This window comes from Sceloporus occidentalis, unplaced genomic scaffold (genome assembly GCF_023333645.1).
Source record: "Sceloporus occidentalis isolate IW3139 unplaced genomic scaffold, rSceOcc1.0.p SCAF_4, whole genome shotgun sequence".
Lineage (NCBI taxonomy): Eukaryota > Metazoa > Chordata > Lepidosauria > Squamata > Phrynosomatidae > Sceloporus > Sceloporus occidentalis.
The window spans coordinates 84,379,723-84,399,472 of record NW_028316984.1 but is presented as its reverse complement, the minus strand read 5'-3'; the positions used below and the strand labels follow the sequence as shown (position 1 = coordinate 84,399,472).

The following is a 19,750-nucleotide window of genomic DNA, read 5'->3' as shown; positions in this document are numbered from 1 at the left end:
CTCCAGATGCCCAGTTGCATTGGGACTACAATTCCCACTATCTTCCCTAGCCAGAAAGATGCCTATCTCTACCCAGCTTTACATATTCCTTCCACATCTTGAATGAGCTACAAGACATTTCTTTCCCACATCACTGTGCTCTTAAAAGGTCTCTCAAAATGTTTCAGAACTGATTACATGCCCCCCATGTGTCCCTTATATATGCCATATGACAACTATGAGTCATTCATGACTGTTCTGGTTGCACAGTGATTTTGCTCCTTTTACCTGCCAGTGCTGGATTGACTGGGCTTGAGCCATTGAGGTTTTTCACAGGAACTGTAGGGACCCTGGGAAGAAAGAATGAAGAGGTATTATAAAAGGCTGTGGAGCAATTCTGCATCACTGCAAAGCAGAGACTATGTTGAGAACCACGGAAAACATGGAACAAGATTACACTTCAAAGGACACTTCAGAATCTCTCTGAAGAATAGAGCTGAGGCACTGTGGGAGCCAGGAAGCTGGTGCATTACATCTCTGTAGATACCACATTCAGCAGGTGGGCAGCTCCCTTGCAGTTTCTTGATTCCCAGAGTAGTTTCTGTTAGGACCCTGAAAGTGATAAAAAGCAGTGTGTTCCTGCTAAACTAGACTGACAGGTTACAAACTAGCCTTGGGCTGCTAAAAGCCTGAGGCACAAAGACACTCCCTGGCTGAACAAGGAGACCCAGTTGGGAGACACACATTAAATATCTGAAAGAAAGAAGGGTGTGTGGCACAGACAAGAGGACTGTTTAGGTGGAAAGGCAAGTCTGTGGTTGTGACAGACATGACTGCCTGAAGGTGTGTAGGGATGTGCGTGTGCATGTATGTATGTATGTATGTGTGTAGTACAGCGTGGGTGTGCATGGGAAGAGAGTCAGGTGTATTACTGGGTGTGTTCTTCCAACAACTTTTTTCTGCTTTTCTGCATGACAGATAGGATTAACCTCATGACTGACTAGCCAGTAACTGAAAAGTCCCTATCTTTTCTGGGAACACTGCTTCTTCCTATACTTTCACCCTAATGCCACATTTCCACAGAAGTTAAATGCTCTGTCCCAAGATGAAATATTATTTAACTGAAGCATCCTCTTAGGTACCTATCTGGGTTTTATGTCTCAACTAGAAATAACCAGTCATCAAGCCAAATTAGAGGACCACAACAAACCAGGAATCTAAGAGAATCCTGGCTTGTCATGTTCAAACGTTGTGTTACTGTATGCTGCTTCACAGTTCCCAATTGTAGCAGATGTGGCCAAAGGAACTATCATACCCAATTAAGGGCACCCACATGGCTAAAAATCATCTTCATCATCATTAGTGTACGGTATTTATACCCCGCTCTTCAGCCCTAAAGGTTCTATAATCAGATATGCCAGATGACACCTAAGCAACTTTGAAAGGAATGTGAAAAAAGCCTCGTGCATGGAGTTTTGCTCTTATTTCTGGATGAAAAACAGAAAAAGTGTTTTCATTAAGATGTCTCTAAAGAGAAGAACTTCTTATACCCTGGAAGCCAGGGCATCTAGAAGACATCCTTCTCCCCTCTGAGCCTACCTAAAACCTAAGGCCATCAGTGGAAGCCCTGTTACATTCCCCACCACCCGATGAGGCTACGCTGGGAGGTACATGTGATAGGACCTTTTCTGTAGCAGCACCCCACCTGTGAGACCCCCGCTCCCAAGGGATATTAGGCTTGCTCTATCCTTTCTGAGTCTGCAGAAGCAGTGAGGACTGTGCTGTTCTGTTTGGCTTTCGGCTCTCAAAATGATGGGTGTCTGTTCTGTCTGTTTTTAGAAACTTTTTGTCTGCTTTTAGAATGATTTTAAAATGTGGATTGCTTTAAACTGGGTTTTTAGTCATTTATTTAATGTTTCTAAAGTGTTTTTATCAACTGTGCATCACTTTTATCAACGGTGCATTATGAGCCCTCCTGGTAAGTCAAGAGGCAATAAATAAATAGAGTAAACAGAATAAATAAATAAATAAATGGGACATGGTTTGAAAAACCTGCTGTCTCTCTTAAAATGTGGCTGCATGTTAATTGCAAACTCTCAATTCATCACTGCCATGTTGTGATATAGTCCTTGAGAAGCAGGATTTCACTCACCTGCCTCAAGTCTCCTTCAGCCTAAGTTGAAGAAGCCAACCTTGTGGACTGCAAAACCCCATGCCAAGCCCTGTTAGACATGCAAGGCAAGGAGAAGCCAACAACTTCTGTGAATTTCAGTGTGAAATTTTCAGCATGTCTCTGGGTTCTCATGAGCCCAGCCTAACCCAAACACTGGCTTTAGATTCAAGAAACTGCCATTTATTGACTGGTAGAATGTCATTTAAAAGTTAACAATCCTAATTTCCCCCCTGAGACAACAGGGGAAGTGTCACCACTATGGAGGCATATCTGGAGGTAGCGATGGATGGAAATATGCACTGAGACGGCCAAAGCCTGAATTACAGCCAGAGCAGGAACCTTTCCAAGTGGACAATAGTTGCCGTAGTGACAGACCAAGGCCTAACGGGAGACAGAAAATCCTCTAATCTAAAGACCGAGGAGGCATTTCTCCACCCTCCCTGCTTGCTAGCCAGCTCCTCACTGATCCTTTCTCCAGATCTTTAGAAACCATGCTTGTGTCTCCAAGTTATTCACAGAGCCTTTTGTTCCAGGAAACATCACCTTGGCCCCTTCCTCTCTTGCTCCCATCTATGGGAAAGTCTTTGGGAAGGGTCATGGGCAGGGAGGGGAAAGCGGTGGCAACAGAAGGCCGATGGCAAAGCCAGACAAAAAGGAAGAAGCACGCTAATTAGATGGCCAAGAAAGAGTGTTTTGGTGAGGGTGGGGGAGACCCAGGGTTGGGGTGCCTTCCAGATCATCAGCCTTAAAAGATTTCTATAGGCCTTTTGACAGGAATCCTCCCCAGCTCTGAAGAGGAGAAAAAAAGAATGTTTCACTTCCTCATTAAAATTCAAAGGGGGTTTACAGACCTCCCCCATTTTATGGTTAAAGAGGTCTGCGGTATTTTCTGAAAGGCAGCAGGCAGGGTTTGAGAAGGACTGGTGTGGGATGTCTGCCATAGAATCATAAAATCATAGAGTTGGAAGAGACCGCAGGGGCAATCCAGTCCAACCCCCTGCCATGCAGGCAATCTCAATCAAAGCATCCCCGACAGATGGCCATCCAGCTTCTGTTTAAAGATCTCTCAGGAAGGAGACTCCACTACACTCCGAGAGTTTGTTCCACTGTCCAACAGCCCTTACTGTCAGAAAATGCCTCCTAATGTTGAGGTGGAATCTCTTTTTCTGGAGCTTGCATCCATTGCTCCGGGTCCTAGTCTCTGGAGCAGCAGAAAACAAGCTTGCTCCCTCAATATACACAGTCGTAACTCTTCATTAGCAATTTCCTAACACATACACAGTTTTGACTGCAGACATTACCCAGTGACGCAGAGCCTCAAACACCCATCCTAGAACCTCCTAGATTCTCAGGACGTACAAACTGGTGTCTCTCATAGGGCCTGTGGAGATGCTTCAGTCACCCCACCTCAGAAATTGGCTTCTTCTTCTCCACATCAAAAGCAGCAAAAACTCAAAATGTTTTTAAATCCTCAGCTCAGTCTTAATTAAAACATTTCAAGGCAGTTTCTTAATGACAAAACCTTGAGCAATACTGCACAAAAGTTGAAACTCAGCTGGCCATCAATATGGGAAACATTTTTTAACATGAGTCAAAATCAGGTTTGACTCGTAAGTGTCTACAATGATCCAGGATTAACAGAGCAGTGCCTAACCACCATCTCTGAAGACCAAATCAAGCCAACATCCTCAAAAGGAAACTTCAGAAGAGCTTCTACTATATAATGATCCACAAATGTGCCACTGTAAAACAACATGCATCATATGACACATGTGGATTTACTGTAATTAATAAGCAGTAGGCACTGTTAGTTTCAACTAGGGAGTATGTCCAGACTGCACAATTACATCACTTCGATGGCACTTCAACTGTTCTGACCCCATTCTATGCTTTGTCATTTGGTGAGATATGCAGATTTGTTTTTGCTAAGGAACTCTACTCCACCCCCACCCCCTGCACTAGCGCTCTCTAGCAGACAGCTCAACAAGTTACAGATCCCAGGATTCTGCAATATTATGCCATCACAATTGAAGTGCTATCAAATTGTTGTTAACTGTGCAGTGTGGATAAGCTTCAGTTCTCCTCAGCCGACAATATCACTGAGCAATATAAGAGCCAGTATGGTGTGATGGTTAAAGTGGTAAAATGGGCAAATTCAAGGAGATGAGGAGTCACATCAGTCTCTGATGCCATACCTGCTTCATATGCACCATTTTTGGAGGGCTCTGTATAGCCCACTTCCAATTTGGTTGGGTTTAAAATTTGCCAACTATGCTTCCAGAAACCTCAAGGAGGTATGATGGGTCATTTCAGGCCTCTGTCAAAACTAGAGTCCCTTGGGACAGCCCTCTCTCAGTGGCTTAAGACTAGGGCTTCAGTCATCTAGCCTCCAAGTCACGCTTTGCCCATCCCTGAGTTAGGATGTAAGACTTGAATCTGCAAATCTAAATTTTTGCCTCCAGTGCATTATGAAATTTCTCTGTGTATCCTTGGGCTAATCAGTCTCAGTGAGACCTACTTCACGGAGTAGCTGCCGAGATAACTTGAAGATTTGTATTATGACACCTGAAGGGGAAAAGGGTCAGAGATACAGTAAATGATTAAACAAATATTACCCTGAGGCAATCAGGACACGGGACTGTGCAATTGCCAGGCGCTGCAGGTTGGTGCGGTTCAGTGTATTAAGGCTGGCACGGGTCACCTTTCCGTTGGCACCAGGAGGGCTGGCAGGAGAGTTTGTTGTGGTAAGGGCTGGTGTGCTGGCTGCCTGCCTCCGGCTCACTTGAGATGCCAGGGTCTTCAAGGAGCTGCGCATTGTGGCGGTTCCATCTTGGGGCTTGTGAACTGAGGCTGGAGTGGGAAGTTTGCTACTCCCAGAAAGGGAGATGGCCTTCCGTGGAGGTGGCTGCGGTTGCTGTGGCTGCTGTTGGCTCACTGTAGCTCCAGACCCTCCGTTGCTCCCAGCAGCTACTGCTGCCTTGATGCTCATGACAAGGAGGCACTGTGGACAGGTGCAGGCAGGAGCAGGGGGAGTGCTGGCTACACCAGGGCTTGCTGGCCATGACTGGGATTTGGGCAAGGTGCCAGTGACCAGCGGGTAGACCATGTCAAGTCGGCGGCGGACACGGCGTTTGCGTTGAGTCTGGCGGTTGATCTGCCCCATGGTGCTGAAGTCAATGATGTAACAGAAGCCAATGGAAGTAAGGTCAATCCAGGGATGCTGTTTCTCATAAGCATGCTGGATGGTGATACCCACCTCCATATCATAGGGGGTCCAGGTGCCATTGTCATTCTCCCACTCCCATACCACGCCTTTTCCTGGGGCTGAGGAGGGATCATAATAGCTGCGCCGCACTGGGCGAATAGTGCCTGCAAAGAGAGTAATGAGAACATAATGAATGCCATAAAGGGAAGGAAACCAGATTATTATAACTCTGGGTCACCAAAATATAGCTGAAGAAGAGGATTCATGGAAAAGAATACTTGAGGCTGAATGAAAAAAAGAGAGCCAGTGTAATACAGAAACTATGGCGGGGTACAGACTGCCAGAAAGAGGCGGCCGGGAGCTGCCTCTCTTTTCTGCATAGCCGTGCCGCAGCAACCAAACTGCGCAGCGCAGCTATGCGGAAAACAAAGTAGTGCTGAAAAGCGGCTCCTTTTAGCGCTGCCGCAAAGTGCTGGTGGTGGCATGAGCATGTCGCTGCTGCACGGGTCCATCTGGACGGCATGCAGCAGTGACATCACAGCTGTGCATGTCATTTATATGGTGCCGCACAGTGATGACGTCCTGGTGACATGTTAGGGTTGCGAGGCGTCTGGAAACGGCGCCCAGAGGCAACCCTAGCACGTTGCCAGGACGTGCTAAAGCGCCCATCTGGACCGGGACTAAGAATGTGAACCTGAAACCTTACATCACTCACATACTCACTACGTAATTTTAACCCCCCCACCCTTTTTTTTTTCAATTGGAGTAAATCATTTACAAAGGGATAATATTATTAATTTTGCAAGGACTGTTGACTACGCAAGACATTCTGAATACATATGGTGAGGTGAAAGAGAAACTAAACAGATTATGAAGCTAGGTCCTACATAAAGCACCTCTTTTGCTTGTAAAATCTGTGTGTGAGAAATGCCAATTGTTAAAACTCAATGTAGAATTGGGAGATGGAGCAGCTCCAAGCAGTAACAGGGGAAAAGATACTGACTGGAAATTGGTAGAAGTCAGTCAATTCCAAGCAAAATGGGAAATCTACATCATAAGCTTAGTTTCCATTGAATGTAATGTCTGGTATAAATATACAACATCTAAGCCAAGATGGGCAACACATGGTCCCTGCCAGTTTTTGTAGCCCCTGCCATACCTTTGCGAATGAATTTTGGTAAATACAATGGCAAAATTCTTGTCACATCCACACTCCATACCCTTATTATCTGCCGTTTCCTTGACCCTTGCAAGTATGATACACCAATCCACAGTCTCCAGCCTGCCAAAGGTGTATCAATTTTGTGTAGGGGTATTGCCTTCCCAAAAGAAAAATTCTGCTCCTCTGATGAAATTTTCCTCGAATCCCTGAATTTGTAGCATTATAAAGGCAGAACATCAAAAATCATTTACACTTTAGGGCTCTAATATTTGCAGTGTTTGCAGAATTATTTATTATTATTTATTAACATATTTATTTATAACCCAACTTTTTCCTAATTCAGGATTCAAAGCAGCCAACAACAGGTTAAAATCTATAGTTAAAAATTCACAAAACTCAAAAGTTAAAAAGTTATTAAATTACTTGGAAGCAGACTAAAGTATGCACAGTAAAGAAATGCACACATTTATTGCAAATGCATAAAACCACACTACACTCTTCTTTTATACTGTTTCTGTCACTTCACATATATATGTTTCTCCATTTCAGGATTCTAAGTGCTGATGAAATACAACTGGGCACTGCTGAAAACTAAAATAAAATGAACTTTTCATATGAATGAAAGAAATCCATTTCTGTAGAGGCAGAAACAAGCGTCTCAAGAAGTACATCTTACTCATCTGCCTCAATTTAACAACAACCATAATACATTAACTAATTATAATATCATCCATAGCTTCTGCCAGTGGTGTTTAGATAACCAAGAAATGACTCCAACCAGTTCCTCTGACAAAAGACACCAGAGCATTCCTGATGGAGGAACTACACCCAGTAACAAATATTTACACAACCAGCAGGAGTTAACAGCCGCCACACTGTTGTTGTTCCACTGCCAGTATTAACCCTTGGACTTCCAAAGTTGCAAGGAAAAAAGCAATGATATTCTTTATGGTATTTAACTACATGGAGAGCCAATGTGACATTGTGGTTTGAGTATTGGACTATGACTCTGGAGACCAATGTTTGCTTCCCAGCTCGGCCATGGTATCCACTGGGTGACTTTGGGCAAGTCACACTCTCTCAGCCTCATTGGAAGGCAATGGCAAACCTCCTCTGAACAAATGTTGCCGAGAAAACCCCATGGTGAGTTGCCATAACTTGGAAATGACTTGAAGGCACACAAGAACAACAAAACAATTTGGTTAAATAGATGGACCTCTGGTCTCTCTGTTATCTTGTTTAAAAAATATCTAGCTTGACCTTCCTTTCTACTCTGAGAGATGTTTGGGAAGAGAAGGGGAATTTTCACAATAAATTATTGATGAAAAATCTAAGCAATAAAACCACATGTTATCAGAACAGATAATATATGCATCTTGCAGGGCAATCAGATGTCCTAACCACAAATGAGGACAAGGCACCGCAAGATGTAGAACATGCAAGAAAAATGTAGGACATTACAAAATAAAAGCTAAAAATACTCATATAAATTTAAATTCAGGCTTCCTAGTCCTGCTCAAAATGGAGGACTTCTTGGAATTCCTCCTGGACAAAAGGCTGAAATGTAGGTCCTGGAAAAGGAGGAAGTCTGATCACCTTGACCTTTTGGGAAGTTATATGTGCACATTATGTTCCAATGTACAAAAACACACCACCCTACCACACAAACAAGGTAGCTGGAGCCTTCTGACACACTGCCCTATTTCATCCACAAAACTTGCTAATGAGATTTCAGGACTATTTTATCTATGTCCATAGAGTTAATGGGTTTAGAGATAATCTGATTAGTTACATTCTGAAGCACTGAATCCATGGCTCTCATGTGTGAGGAATGCGCGTTCCTAAGAAGGTGAAAGCAGTTGCTTGGGAAAATACTACATCTTCTCCTCGACATCTCCAAAGGCTCCATTTTAACCTGTGTGTGCCTCTGAACCGAATTACACAAGATAAGGAAAACACAGAGTCCCTAACACTACCTTGGCCTCATAATGCTACTGCTGGTGAGAAACGATCAACAGGATTAGAAAGAATTAAACTCTCCCCCTTGCATCTCTGGTGCGCAGAGCCCCATGGCATACATCTTAAGGCATGCAATTCAGCTGAAACTAAGGTGGTCTGTGCCTACTTTTCTGTGCCTGGAAGGAACAACTAGGAACTCTATAAATGCTGCTCCGAATAACAATGTGGAAGAAAAAGCACTGAATAAATGTAAAAATTAAACAGTCTCCTCCAAAGCTGGATCCGCAGCTATAAGTAAAGGCTGTTCGGGGAGGGGGGGGGAGTGAAAGGAGAAATGGCTGGTGATGACTGATCTACACACCTTCTCCTCACACTTTTTCCCATTCCCATGTAACTCTAACATAGATTTGGGATCGCATGAACCATCAAGCAGGTAGAGTACAATCTGGGTGACCAGGTGTCATACCCACAAAGGAGGACAAGGCACCACAAAATGTAGTATATTCGAGAAAAATGTAGGGCATGACCAAATAAAAGCTAAAACTACTCATATAAACATACATGCATGCTTCTTAGTCATGCTCAAAACAGATGACATTTTGAAATTCCTCCTGGACAGAAGGTTGAAATGGAGGATACATCCTGGAAAAGGAGGACGTCTGGTCACCCTGAGTACAACTTCCTGCCAGTGCAGTTCCATGTCCTCTCCTTCTCCAGCTCCTGCTGAGCCTCAAGCAGAACTGATGCTTCCCAGTGGGGAGATGAAGAAAGGAGGAGGCAGTTCAGAGGAAGAAGATGTGGCTTATCTTGGCTTCAAGGAGTAGGGAAAGGGAGAGTACATTCCATCAGTAAAAAACTCTCATTTCTCTCACACTTGGATCTAAGACCAGCTGCGTCTTTCTCCTCTGAAGCCTTGTTGCAATCCTTTCTTGCCTCTGCAGCAGCTGAGACTTGACAGCTGCCTGAGGAGGATGAATTTTTGGATAAGGTATAAAGGGCTACAGAATACCCCTTCCACTCCCTGTCCAAAAAGGAGACATACAGGCATGTCATCAACAGAATGCCAGCCATGTCTCCTGATGTAATATATTACATATACAGTTGGCCCTCGATGTCCACAGCTTTTTTTATCCAGGGATTCAACAGCTTGAAAATATTAGACTATACACACACACACACACACACACACACACATATATATATTACAAAAAGCAAAGCTTGATTTTGCCATTGTATATAACTGCATCATTTTATTATGCCATTGTATATAATGGGACTAGATCATCCACAGATTTTGATATCCATGGGGGACTAAACCACAGTAGATACCTAGGGGCCACTGTGTGTGGGTTAATATATTACACACACACACACACACACACACACACACACACACACATATATATATCAACTAGGCCAGGGAACAGAAGGTATATAGACTGTTTATCTCTCCATGTAGGATAACAAATGGCACTGGAGACCAATTTAACAGCCCCTCTTTTGTTGGCTTCAATGCCACTGCCACACAGTTAAGGATACATAATAAGGGGAACAAACCTACAGAATGGGAATGCTAGAGATCCTACTTCAGCTGTACAGTACCAGACTGCATTACTCATCATTTGGTACGTGGCTCTATCTTACACAAGTGTATAACCATCAAACTCATCTACACAGACACTGGCTCCTAATCCGCCCCGCACACTCAGAACATCCGGTAAGAATATGGAAATTCCACCTTCCAAATATGTTTCTACATCCCAGATGGCCTTTTCAGTGATGGCCCTGCGAATCTGGAATAGCCTTCCCGAGGAGCTCCGTTTGACGACCCCTCCTAGAAACATTTTTAAAAAGGCTTAAAACATCCTTTTTTGTCAAGCCTTCCCCCCTGATAAATGAAGCTGTGTATGTTGATGCCACTGATTCCCTGCCTTACCTTGTTGTATGACTGTGTTTTAAATTTTGTATAATTGGTTTTTATCTAGAGATGTTTTGTAACAGTTTTTTATGGTTGTAATGGTTTTCTACGGTTGTAAACCGCTTTGATCTGCGGAAAAGCGGTATACAAATAAAATTTATTATTATTATTATTATTATTATTATTATTAATCCATTTGGGATCCAGTTCAAAAAACTGATCTTGACCTTCAAAGTCATTAACAACTTCTGATCACAATTCATTCACAGGGACAACCATTCACTCAAATATACCTGTCTGTACTTAAAGATCTTCTTCAGAGGCCCTACAGAAGTGCTCCTGCCAAGAGAAGAGAGGCATGTGGCCACTAGGCATGTTGGGACTCTGCCTCGCTATACAGAACCATTAACCACTTCCCCTACCCACACTCAGGAGTTTATCGCATTGGGCCAGGAACGGGCCCGTTGCGTGCTAAAAAGGGGGCGTTCTGGGGACGGAATGGGCCCCAGAACACATCTTACCGCACAGAGGAACGCCACAGCTTCCGCTGGGCGTTCCAATCATGTCCCCGCTCCATTCCAGGGGGCGCGATTTCTCAGAACGCTTGGGAACAGTTCTCCCAAATCGCACCCCCTGGAACGGAGCGGGGACGCAATTGGAACGCCCGGCGGCAGCTGCGGCATTCCTCCGTGCGGTAAGAGGTGTTCTGGGGCCCATTCTGTCCCCAGAACGTTCCCTTTTTAGAACACAATGGGCCCGTTCCTGGCCCAATGCGATAAACTCCTCAGTCAGTTCCTTCTGGCCTGTGTAATAAGCCAGGAGGGGCAAGGACCTAGTACACGAGAGTGGCTCTCACCTCTCCAAGGATCCTGTGCACATGCCTGGGCTGCACAAACTGAAAAGCGTTTATCAGTATGGGACAAGCAGAGGCCAAGGTTACATCCACCAGACCTAGATAAAGTGTAGTATCCAAATCAGTGTTATTCTAAGAAATTTTATCTCTGAAGTGGTGGGCAAATTCTTTGCAGTGGACTGTTGAGTGACTAAAATTCCCCTTTGGGCCAAATTGTAATACTGTAGCTGCAATAGCAACAGCATTTACATTTCTATACTGCTTCATAGTAAACTAAGCATTCTCTATGCCATTTACAGTGTGTAAGTAAGCCAATTGCCCCCAACAAGCTGGGTACTCATTTTACCAATCTATGAAAGGACGGAAGACTGAGTCAACCTGGAACCCTGCAAAACTGAACACACAACATTTTGGCTGCAGTACCAGCATTTAACTACTGTGCCACCAGGGCTCCCTGGTGTAACAGACTCATAAGCATTTGAAACAGCTCTACTGGCCAGTTATGTGAAGATACAAAGATGAGAACAAAAAATGTTGTGGGTTTTTTGTTTTGCTTTGTTTTGTTTTACTACTCATATTGCCTTCTGTTAGTGATACTATTCAGGAGAAAGGTCTAAGGTCACTGCAAACCACTCATCAAATGTAATTCTTCTGACCAAACCCTTTGTTACAACAATGCTTCTTTTGCCCCCAGTTCACTGGGTTTTAAAAGTTAGGGGAGCTGTTGAAGAAAAGAAAGGCAAGCTTGAGGAGCAAAAGAAAAGAGGAATCCAGATGGTTGTACATTTGTACACCACAGTACCCAGGGGCTTTTAGCTTATGGCTGATATCACTGATTTGTTTAATAAACTGTAATAAACAAAATAATCCCATTTAAATCACATTAAAATGGGAGGCCTCCAAAACTGTGGAAAGAGGCAGATACATTCATATCCACTACTTTTTCTTTCCATCCTCACTTCACAAGGTAACTTTATGCTCAATTCTGTACCCTATCCACATCTGCTTCTCCCCCCAGATCTCCCCCATCATATGCCCTAAATTTCCAGTCATCTCCCAAGGGCAAACAAGCTGTGATGGGAGCTATCACGTTTATTCTTCACGTGTCCACCCAGATTCAAAGGAAGCAGGATGCGGTGCATCTGATTCTTATATTAGAAAGTCTGCCTGAGTGAGAAGTGCTGCCTGAGCTTTCTCTGCGCCTTCATCTCAACACCAGGCACTTTTCTCCCAGGAGGACTTCAGTAGTAGAAATGACTTGAGCCTGGAAAAAAATAGCTGAAAAGGTGCAAGGTATGGAGAAAGGGGAAAGTTTAACTCTTAACTACATGTTCCTTTTGATATAAGGATGTCCCCCTCGCCCACTCCCTTCAGGGTGAACAAGGCAGAAATGGAAATCCAAGAAACAGGCTGCCTCACTTATCTAGTCTGGCCTCCAGTTTCCAGCATACACCCACCCCACCCTGTACTTTTTAGGTAAGTTATTCAATAAATCAGGGTAGACAACCTGGCATCCTTTAACTGTTTGGGACTTGAACTCTCATAACCCTCAGCCATCATGGCCAGTGGTCAGGGATTCTAGGAATTATACTCCAAATTACTTTAAGATTACATCTGTGCTGAGGAAGTGTGCTACTGGTCTAATTCAGCATTTATTAAGAAAATGAGTTAAAACTTCATCAAGCAGTATCAGGGAGGAGGAAGCAACCCTGGTATAGAGTAAAATACAAAGATTTCCTCTAATATACTGAGTGACAAGATTGAAATGCAGCCCAACAAGAGTGCAGTCCTGGAGGCAATTCAAGAATCCTGACATCTAATTTTGAGTTTGGATAACTTGCTGATTGGTAAGTAAAACTGCTATGCACTTTGAGGATACAAATGATGGGAGAGCAGGGTAATTTGCTTTGATGTAATACACATGTAGCTGACAAGCACTGATACAATCCTAGTATTGGGATTATGTGAAGAATGCAAACTATGAGTATCATGGGCGCGTTACAGACCGCCCAAAATGGGCGGTCTGCCACCACCGCCATTTGCAGCGCGGAGGAGCCCCAGCATACAAACCGCGCGACTCCTTCACGCTGCAAAAAGAAGCCCCAAAATGGCGCTTCTCTTTGCGGCGCGGTTATGACGCCACGAGGTGCCAATGGCGCACTCACGGCGTCATTTGTGCTGTGCGACGTGCGGACGCAATGCGTCCGCTACATCAAGATGGCGGCCCCCATGTGGACGGGCGCCGCCATTTTGTACGGACTCGGTCCGTACTAGGGTTGAGGGGCATCAACCCTAATATGCCCCTTCCTAATACACCCCTTCTCAACCCTAATACGCCCCTTCCTAACCCTAGCACGCCCCTTCGGCGCATCTGTAACATGCCTTAGTTTGAGGATTTATGTTTAATTCTGATGTCTCTGTTTATAACCTCAGTTCTATGAAAGTACACATTTTGATTGGGGTTTTCCTTCTTGAAAAAGGAAGTATTCAAACAGAGCATGACCCTATTTTTCTCCAGAAAATATGTCAAGGCCATTCTTGCTTTATGGATAGGTGGTGAGAAACTAAGAAATGGAAAGTTGGCAATTTCCCCAGAAAAAAACAGGCCTGCAAAGAACAGAAGGTAAGAATTGTTTTACACACACTGCAACCTATATTTACCAACACCCTTCCCGGAACAAGGAACTGATGGATGTAAAATTATTATTAGGACAAAGTCCTGCTGTAAAACACTTATTTAACATTTGAATAGATTTCACTTTTAAGCTAAAGGAAGTAATATAAATATATTTGCCTAACCTGAGCATGTCAGCAGTAACATTTTTAAATTAGGGATTTTCTCCCTCTTTGATTGTCAAAGAACTATAAATTTTTCATTGTAGAATTGGAAAGGAAATAATAAAAAATTGAACAACCTTTTGAAGATGGATCTGCAAAGTTTCTCTGGCAGCAAAAGCTTCCCTAGTCACAGCTACAAATATGGGGCTATATCCATCCATAAATGTGTGCTCACAGAGAGGCAGAGTGCCTTTCTCCATTCAAGAGAGCAGCGAGCCCCATTTGTGCAGCAGTCATGTGTGAGCAGTAGAATGCAAACAAAGTATGAATAAGGACAGTAACTAACCAACATCTCTGCCCAAAGTTTTTCAAAGAAGTTCACATGTCCATTGTATCAAATTCCTTAATTTTACAGTGCTGCTGGAGACCAGATGCATCTACATTAGTGGGTGGGTCATATTAGAGAAGGGGATGGTCAAAATCAGAATGAATTGTACGATTTATAAAACTGGCTTTCTCTACATATGGGAGAAAAAGAATGTTTTTCCTCCTTTTTTGAGGTTGCCCACAATTAGGAAGCTGCCATGTGCCCTCATACTGCAAAGCTAAACACATTCTAGTATCAGTAAAGTAAATTATCTTGAAATCAGTATCTGTTAAAAAAAAAAAGGGGGGGGGCTATGCCAAGGAAATGTACACTGAAAAGGATGAAATTTAGCCATGCAGAAAAGCTCTTTTGGGCAGCATTATTCTGTAATTTTGTCTATGTCAGCATACTTTCTCTGTGTTAATTAATATATGGGTAATGTCAAAGCAAGGTATACATTGATCTGGATTGCAATTAATGGTTTCAGCTTATTAAAATATAATTTTCAAATCTCTGGCAAGCCATGGGTGCTTTCTGACTTCTAGAACACTGTGGAAATTAATTGAACAATCAAGAGACTGTCCCTTTGTGTCTGGGACTGCACCCAGAAAGGGAGAAAGGAGAAACTGGCACTGCAAGGTCTAAACACTCCTAAATCTGCACAAAAATGTGTGGGGGGGAAAAGGAGAGTTCTCTTTTTTGAAATGTCCGTATCAAAAAGGCAAAAGGGAGGGGGTGAGAAATCTAGCTGCACTTTTAAGAATAACCAATTCATATTTTAGCACAAGCTTTCATGGATATCAATCCAATTCTTCAGATGTAATGACAGAGTGATATTAAAGCCTCAGGTTATTACACATGTTTATACTGTTATGGGAGTGGGATAGAATGTAATAAGATCCAAAAAGATGCAAGCCATGACTCTTGCCCTAAGTCTTCAAACGGGTCTGTGATAAATTCAATGGTATCTAATTTTTTTTATGTTCCTTTAGCTAATCCTCCTGATTAATATTAGAAGCTAAGATTACTTGGCAGAAAAGAAAGCTGACTAGGAACAGTAACATTTACAGAGCTGTGGAAATTTTTTAAAAAATCTTTTTTCCTTTCTTTCTTTAAAAGTAAAATTCAACAGAAAACAACAACTTTCAATCCAGCACCCAGAAATAAATGAATCATGTACAACAGCCCTCCCTGCAGTTAGATGCAAACAAATGAGGATCTGTGGCCCCAGGCTGAACTGGGGTGGGGTGCGGGAATAGAATTTTCTTTTCAAAAAAAGGTTCGGGAGAATGAGTATGAAATATGAAGTAAGAGACCATTATTAACGTGCACTAGGAACAGGTGCCTGATGCAGATGGCTGAACAGCGTGGATTAGCAAGTGATCAAAGAATAAAGGGAAAGGATAAACCTGGATCATCTAATCCGTTGATTGTCGTTTTACATGAAATGTTTTATGATTTAGTAATAAACACACTATGGCAAGTGCGGCAGAAAAGAAAGACACTGTGGTGATTGGACTAGATTCCTTTACATAATAAAATGTTTGAAGAATTTATTGTTGGGATGGAAGAAGGCAGTGAGAGATTAATAGAGACTTATCAACTTTCTATATACAAATGAATAAAGACTATAAAGATTAATAAAGACCAGCCCCTGTCTGTGGCTAACAGCTAGATATTTGTGCCTTAGTTTCCATTTCCCACAACATTCTTTGACTCATTAGGCTTGAGCAAAAGTAAAATCCTGCCGTCAGGGGAAGACCACACGCACCAGAGCAAGTTATTTCAGACAACAAAAGAGGAGATTTTCTGAGGAAATTATATGGGGAGGTAGGCTCTTTCGAAGCAATCAGGCATTACAATGGGGAAGCCTGTTACAAGCTAAACCACGGTTGGACAAGTGCAGACTCTATAATTTATTAAAATCCATCATGAGAAGGTGAAGAAACCTCTCTGTGTGTGCTATGGAGGGGGGGGGGGGGGATATAGGAATTTCAGCATCTGGCCCCATCCAACTCAATCTATTAACCTTGTGGGAAAATCCTCCCACCATCTCTCACTCTCTGGGTCATTCTGAGACAGGCCATCAGCCTCCCATTCAAGAAGGGAAGAAAAGGGACAATAGCTATTCAAGACCCTGCCAGGGTCACAACCCCTCTACCACCAGAACTCCTTAATGACCCCAAACAACAACATTCATAGCAACTGGGGAGAGAGAAGAGGGGTGGCAGGCAGAACAATTGCTCATTCAACAAGGCAGCTTGGGGGGTGAGGGGGCTGCTGCCCATCATCCTCTGAGGCAGCTTAACAACAGAGCATTGAGAGCATTCTGTTTCTAAAGGAGCCAGAAGGACTCTCCCTGCCAAAATGGGGCTACTACCCTGAAAGATCTGAACTATCCCACTCATATGTCCCTGGGATCCAGCCTATATTCACATGCATAATTATCCCATTCTTAATGGGTCTTTAATGGACTTTCATTATCCCTACTGTTCTCACTGTGAAGAGATGAAAGGGAAAACAGAAATAGCATTGAGAGCCACCTTGGGACAAAATCATAGGATCATAGAATTGGAAGATACCTCCAAGGGCCATCCAGTCCAACCCCCTGCCATACAGGAATTCACAATCAAAGCATTCCTGACAGATGGCCATCCAGCCTCTGTTTAAAGACCTCCAAAGGAGGAGACTCCACCACTCTCCGAGGGACTGTGTTCCACCGTCGGAACAGCCCTGACTGTCAGGAAGTTCCTCCTGAGATTTAGTTGGAATCTCTTTTCCTGGAGCTTGCATCCATTGTTCCTGGTCCTGTTCTCTGAAGCAGCAGAAAACAAGCTGGCTCCCTTCTCAATATGATATCCCTTCAAATATTTAATCAAGGCTATCATATCACCTCTTAACCTTCTCTTCTCCAGGCTAAATATCCCCAGCTCCCTCAGTCGCTCATCATAGGGCATGGTTTCCAGACCCTCCACCATTTTAGTCGCCCTCCTTTGGACACGCTCCAGTTTCTCAACATCCTTTTTTGAATTGTGGTGCCCAGAACTGGACACAGTATTCCAGGTGGGGTCTGACCAAAGCAGAATAGAGTGGGACTATTACTTCCCTTGATCTAGACACTATACCTTTATTGATGCAGCCTAAAATCACATTGGCCTTTTTAGCTGCCTCATCACACTGCTGCCTCATGTTCAACTTGTAGTCTACTTGGACTCCTAAATCCCTTTCACACGTAGTTTCATTCAGCCATATGTCCCCCATTCTATATCTATACATTTCATTTTTTGCCCTAAATGCAGCACTTTACATTTCTCCATGTTGAAAATCATTTTGTTAGCTTTGGCCCAGCTTTCTAATCTATTAAGATCATTTTGAATTTTGATCCTGTCCTCTGAGGTAGTAGCTATTCCTCCTAATTTGGTGTCATCTGCAAATTTGATAAGCATGCATTCTATTCTTTCATCTAAGTCATTGATAAAGATGTTGAATAGCACTGGGCCCAGGACAGAACCCTGTGAGACCCCACTGGTCACTTCTCTCCAGGATGAAGAGGATCCATTGCTGAGCACCCTTTGGGTTCAGCCCTTCAACCAATTACAAATCCATTTAAGTTGCAATTTGTAACCCACATTTTACTAGCTTGTTTGCAAGAATGTCATGCTTAACTGGGAATCAGACGATCCAGGTCCCAGTCCCCAATGAGCCACAACACTTACTGAATCTTGGATCAGCCATTGTCTCTTATCCTGGCCAATGTCAACGGGTGTTGTAGGGATAAAGTGGGAAGGAGGGTAGAGCCATGCACAACACTTTGAGATCACTGAAGGAAAGGGGGGGATGTGTGTCTCCTTCCAGAAGTATTCTCTCTCTCTCTCTCTCTCTCTCTCTCTCTCTCTCTCTCACACACACACACACACACACACACACACACACACACACAGAGTGAACTGTTCACATTTTTATTAAAAACAATCTCACTTTAACCAGGATACCTATCCGTGCATTAAACCACATTGAATGCATTTACCTTCGCTTGAAGACCAGGGAGAGTTTGGGGATTCTGTTGGTCTATCGCCCACCCCGTAACGTAACAGACTCCCTAACTGAGCTGACACAACTAGTCTCAGAGCTGATGTTGGAATCGCCTAGGCTGTTAGTCCTGGGCGACCTCAACATCCCTCTCAAGGGTGATTTGACTAATCTTACTGGTGCGGCTCGGGAATTCATGGGTTTCATGACAAACATGGGCCTCTCCCAGATAGTCTCTGAGCCCACGCATTCTGCAGGTCATACTCTTGATGTGGTCTTCTGTACCAAACAGGCATATCCATGGGCAGAAATAACTAGTATCTCCGCATTATCATGGACGGATCATTTCCTGGTTAAGGTTGGTCTGGAGACTACTATTCCTCCCTCTAGGGGTGGAGGACCAATTAAAATGGTCCGCCCTCGAAGGCTGATGGAACCCATTAGGTTCCAAGAAGCCCTAGGGGGTTCTATGGTTGGCAGTGCCAGTGACTCTGTTGAAGTTCTGGTTAATTTATGGAATAACAACATCACCAGAGCTATAGACATGATCGCTCCCAAGCGTCCCTTCCAACCCAGTAAAAACCGTAACCCTTGGTACACTGAAGAGCTTAAACAAATGAAGCGGGTTGGACAACGACTAGAGAAGCGTTGGCTGAAATCTCAACTCATATCTGATAAGATACTTCATAGGACTTTTCTTAGGTCCTATCAAATGGCGATAGATGCAGCCAAAAAATCTTTCTACTCTGCATCTATCGCATCTGTGAAATCTCGTCCAGCTGAGCTGTTCAGGGTGGTAAGGAGTTTAACACAACTGCCTCCCACCCAGAACCCTCTATTAGAGTCAACAATAGCTTACTGTAATGCTTTTAATGATTATTTCACAGATAAAATCTCTCGGATAAGAGCTGATTTAGATGCCAACTTTAAGTCAGAAGCAATGAGAGAGGCATCCAACGCCTCCGCCATTACTGTTAGACTGGATCAATTTGAGTCGGTAAGTACTGAGGACGTGGACAAGCTCCTTAGTAGTCTGAAAAAAACGACTTGCCCTCTTGACCCTTGCCCATCCTGGCTGGCTGTCCAGGGGGGTGATATAGTCAAGCTGATGCTGAAAAATATAATCAATGCATCCTTCAGGGAGGGTACCCTGCCTTCTTGTCTTAAGGAGGCAGTGGTCAGACCACTCTTAAAAAAGCCCTCCCTGGACCCTCTGGATAGAAATAACTATAGGCCAGTCTCGTTGTTGCCATTCTTGAGCAAGGTGATCGAGAGGGCGGTCGCCAATCAACTACAGGCAGTCTTGGATGAAGCTGATTATCTGGAC

General features: G+C 43.6%; 1 protein-coding gene and 1 long non-coding RNA gene across 6 annotated transcripts in view; both read right to left on the bottom strand.

Moving 5' to 3' along the window:
• Nucleotides 1-19,750, bottom strand: part of LOC149314201 (uncharacterized) — a 303,565-nt gene that overhangs the window by 237,634 nt on the left and 46,181 nt on the right. The gene's annotated exons all lie outside the window — the stretch shown is intronic.
• The window catches only part of DTX4 (deltex E3 ubiquitin ligase 4), a 53,614-nt gene that overhangs the window by 22,220 nt on the left and 11,644 nt on the right, over nucleotides 1-19,750 (bottom strand). Inside the window, exons 1-3 of one of the 3 annotated variants that reach the window (XM_089520649.1) lie at nucleotides 16,424-16,553; nucleotides 4,768-5,521; nucleotides 268-329 (exon numbers count right to left, since the gene is read on the bottom strand). In XM_089520649.1, coding sequence (XP_089376775.1) covers nucleotides 268-329; nucleotides 4,768-5,521; nucleotides 16,424-16,481 — 874 coding nt within the window. In that variant the 5' untranslated portion in view covers nucleotides 16,482-16,553. Of the gene's footprint in view, nucleotides 1-267; nucleotides 330-4,767; nucleotides 5,522-10,689; nucleotides 10,742-16,423; nucleotides 16,554-19,750 lie in introns of those variants that run through there. The other 2 variants (XM_089520650.1, XM_089520647.1) reach the window with 2 other exon arrangements.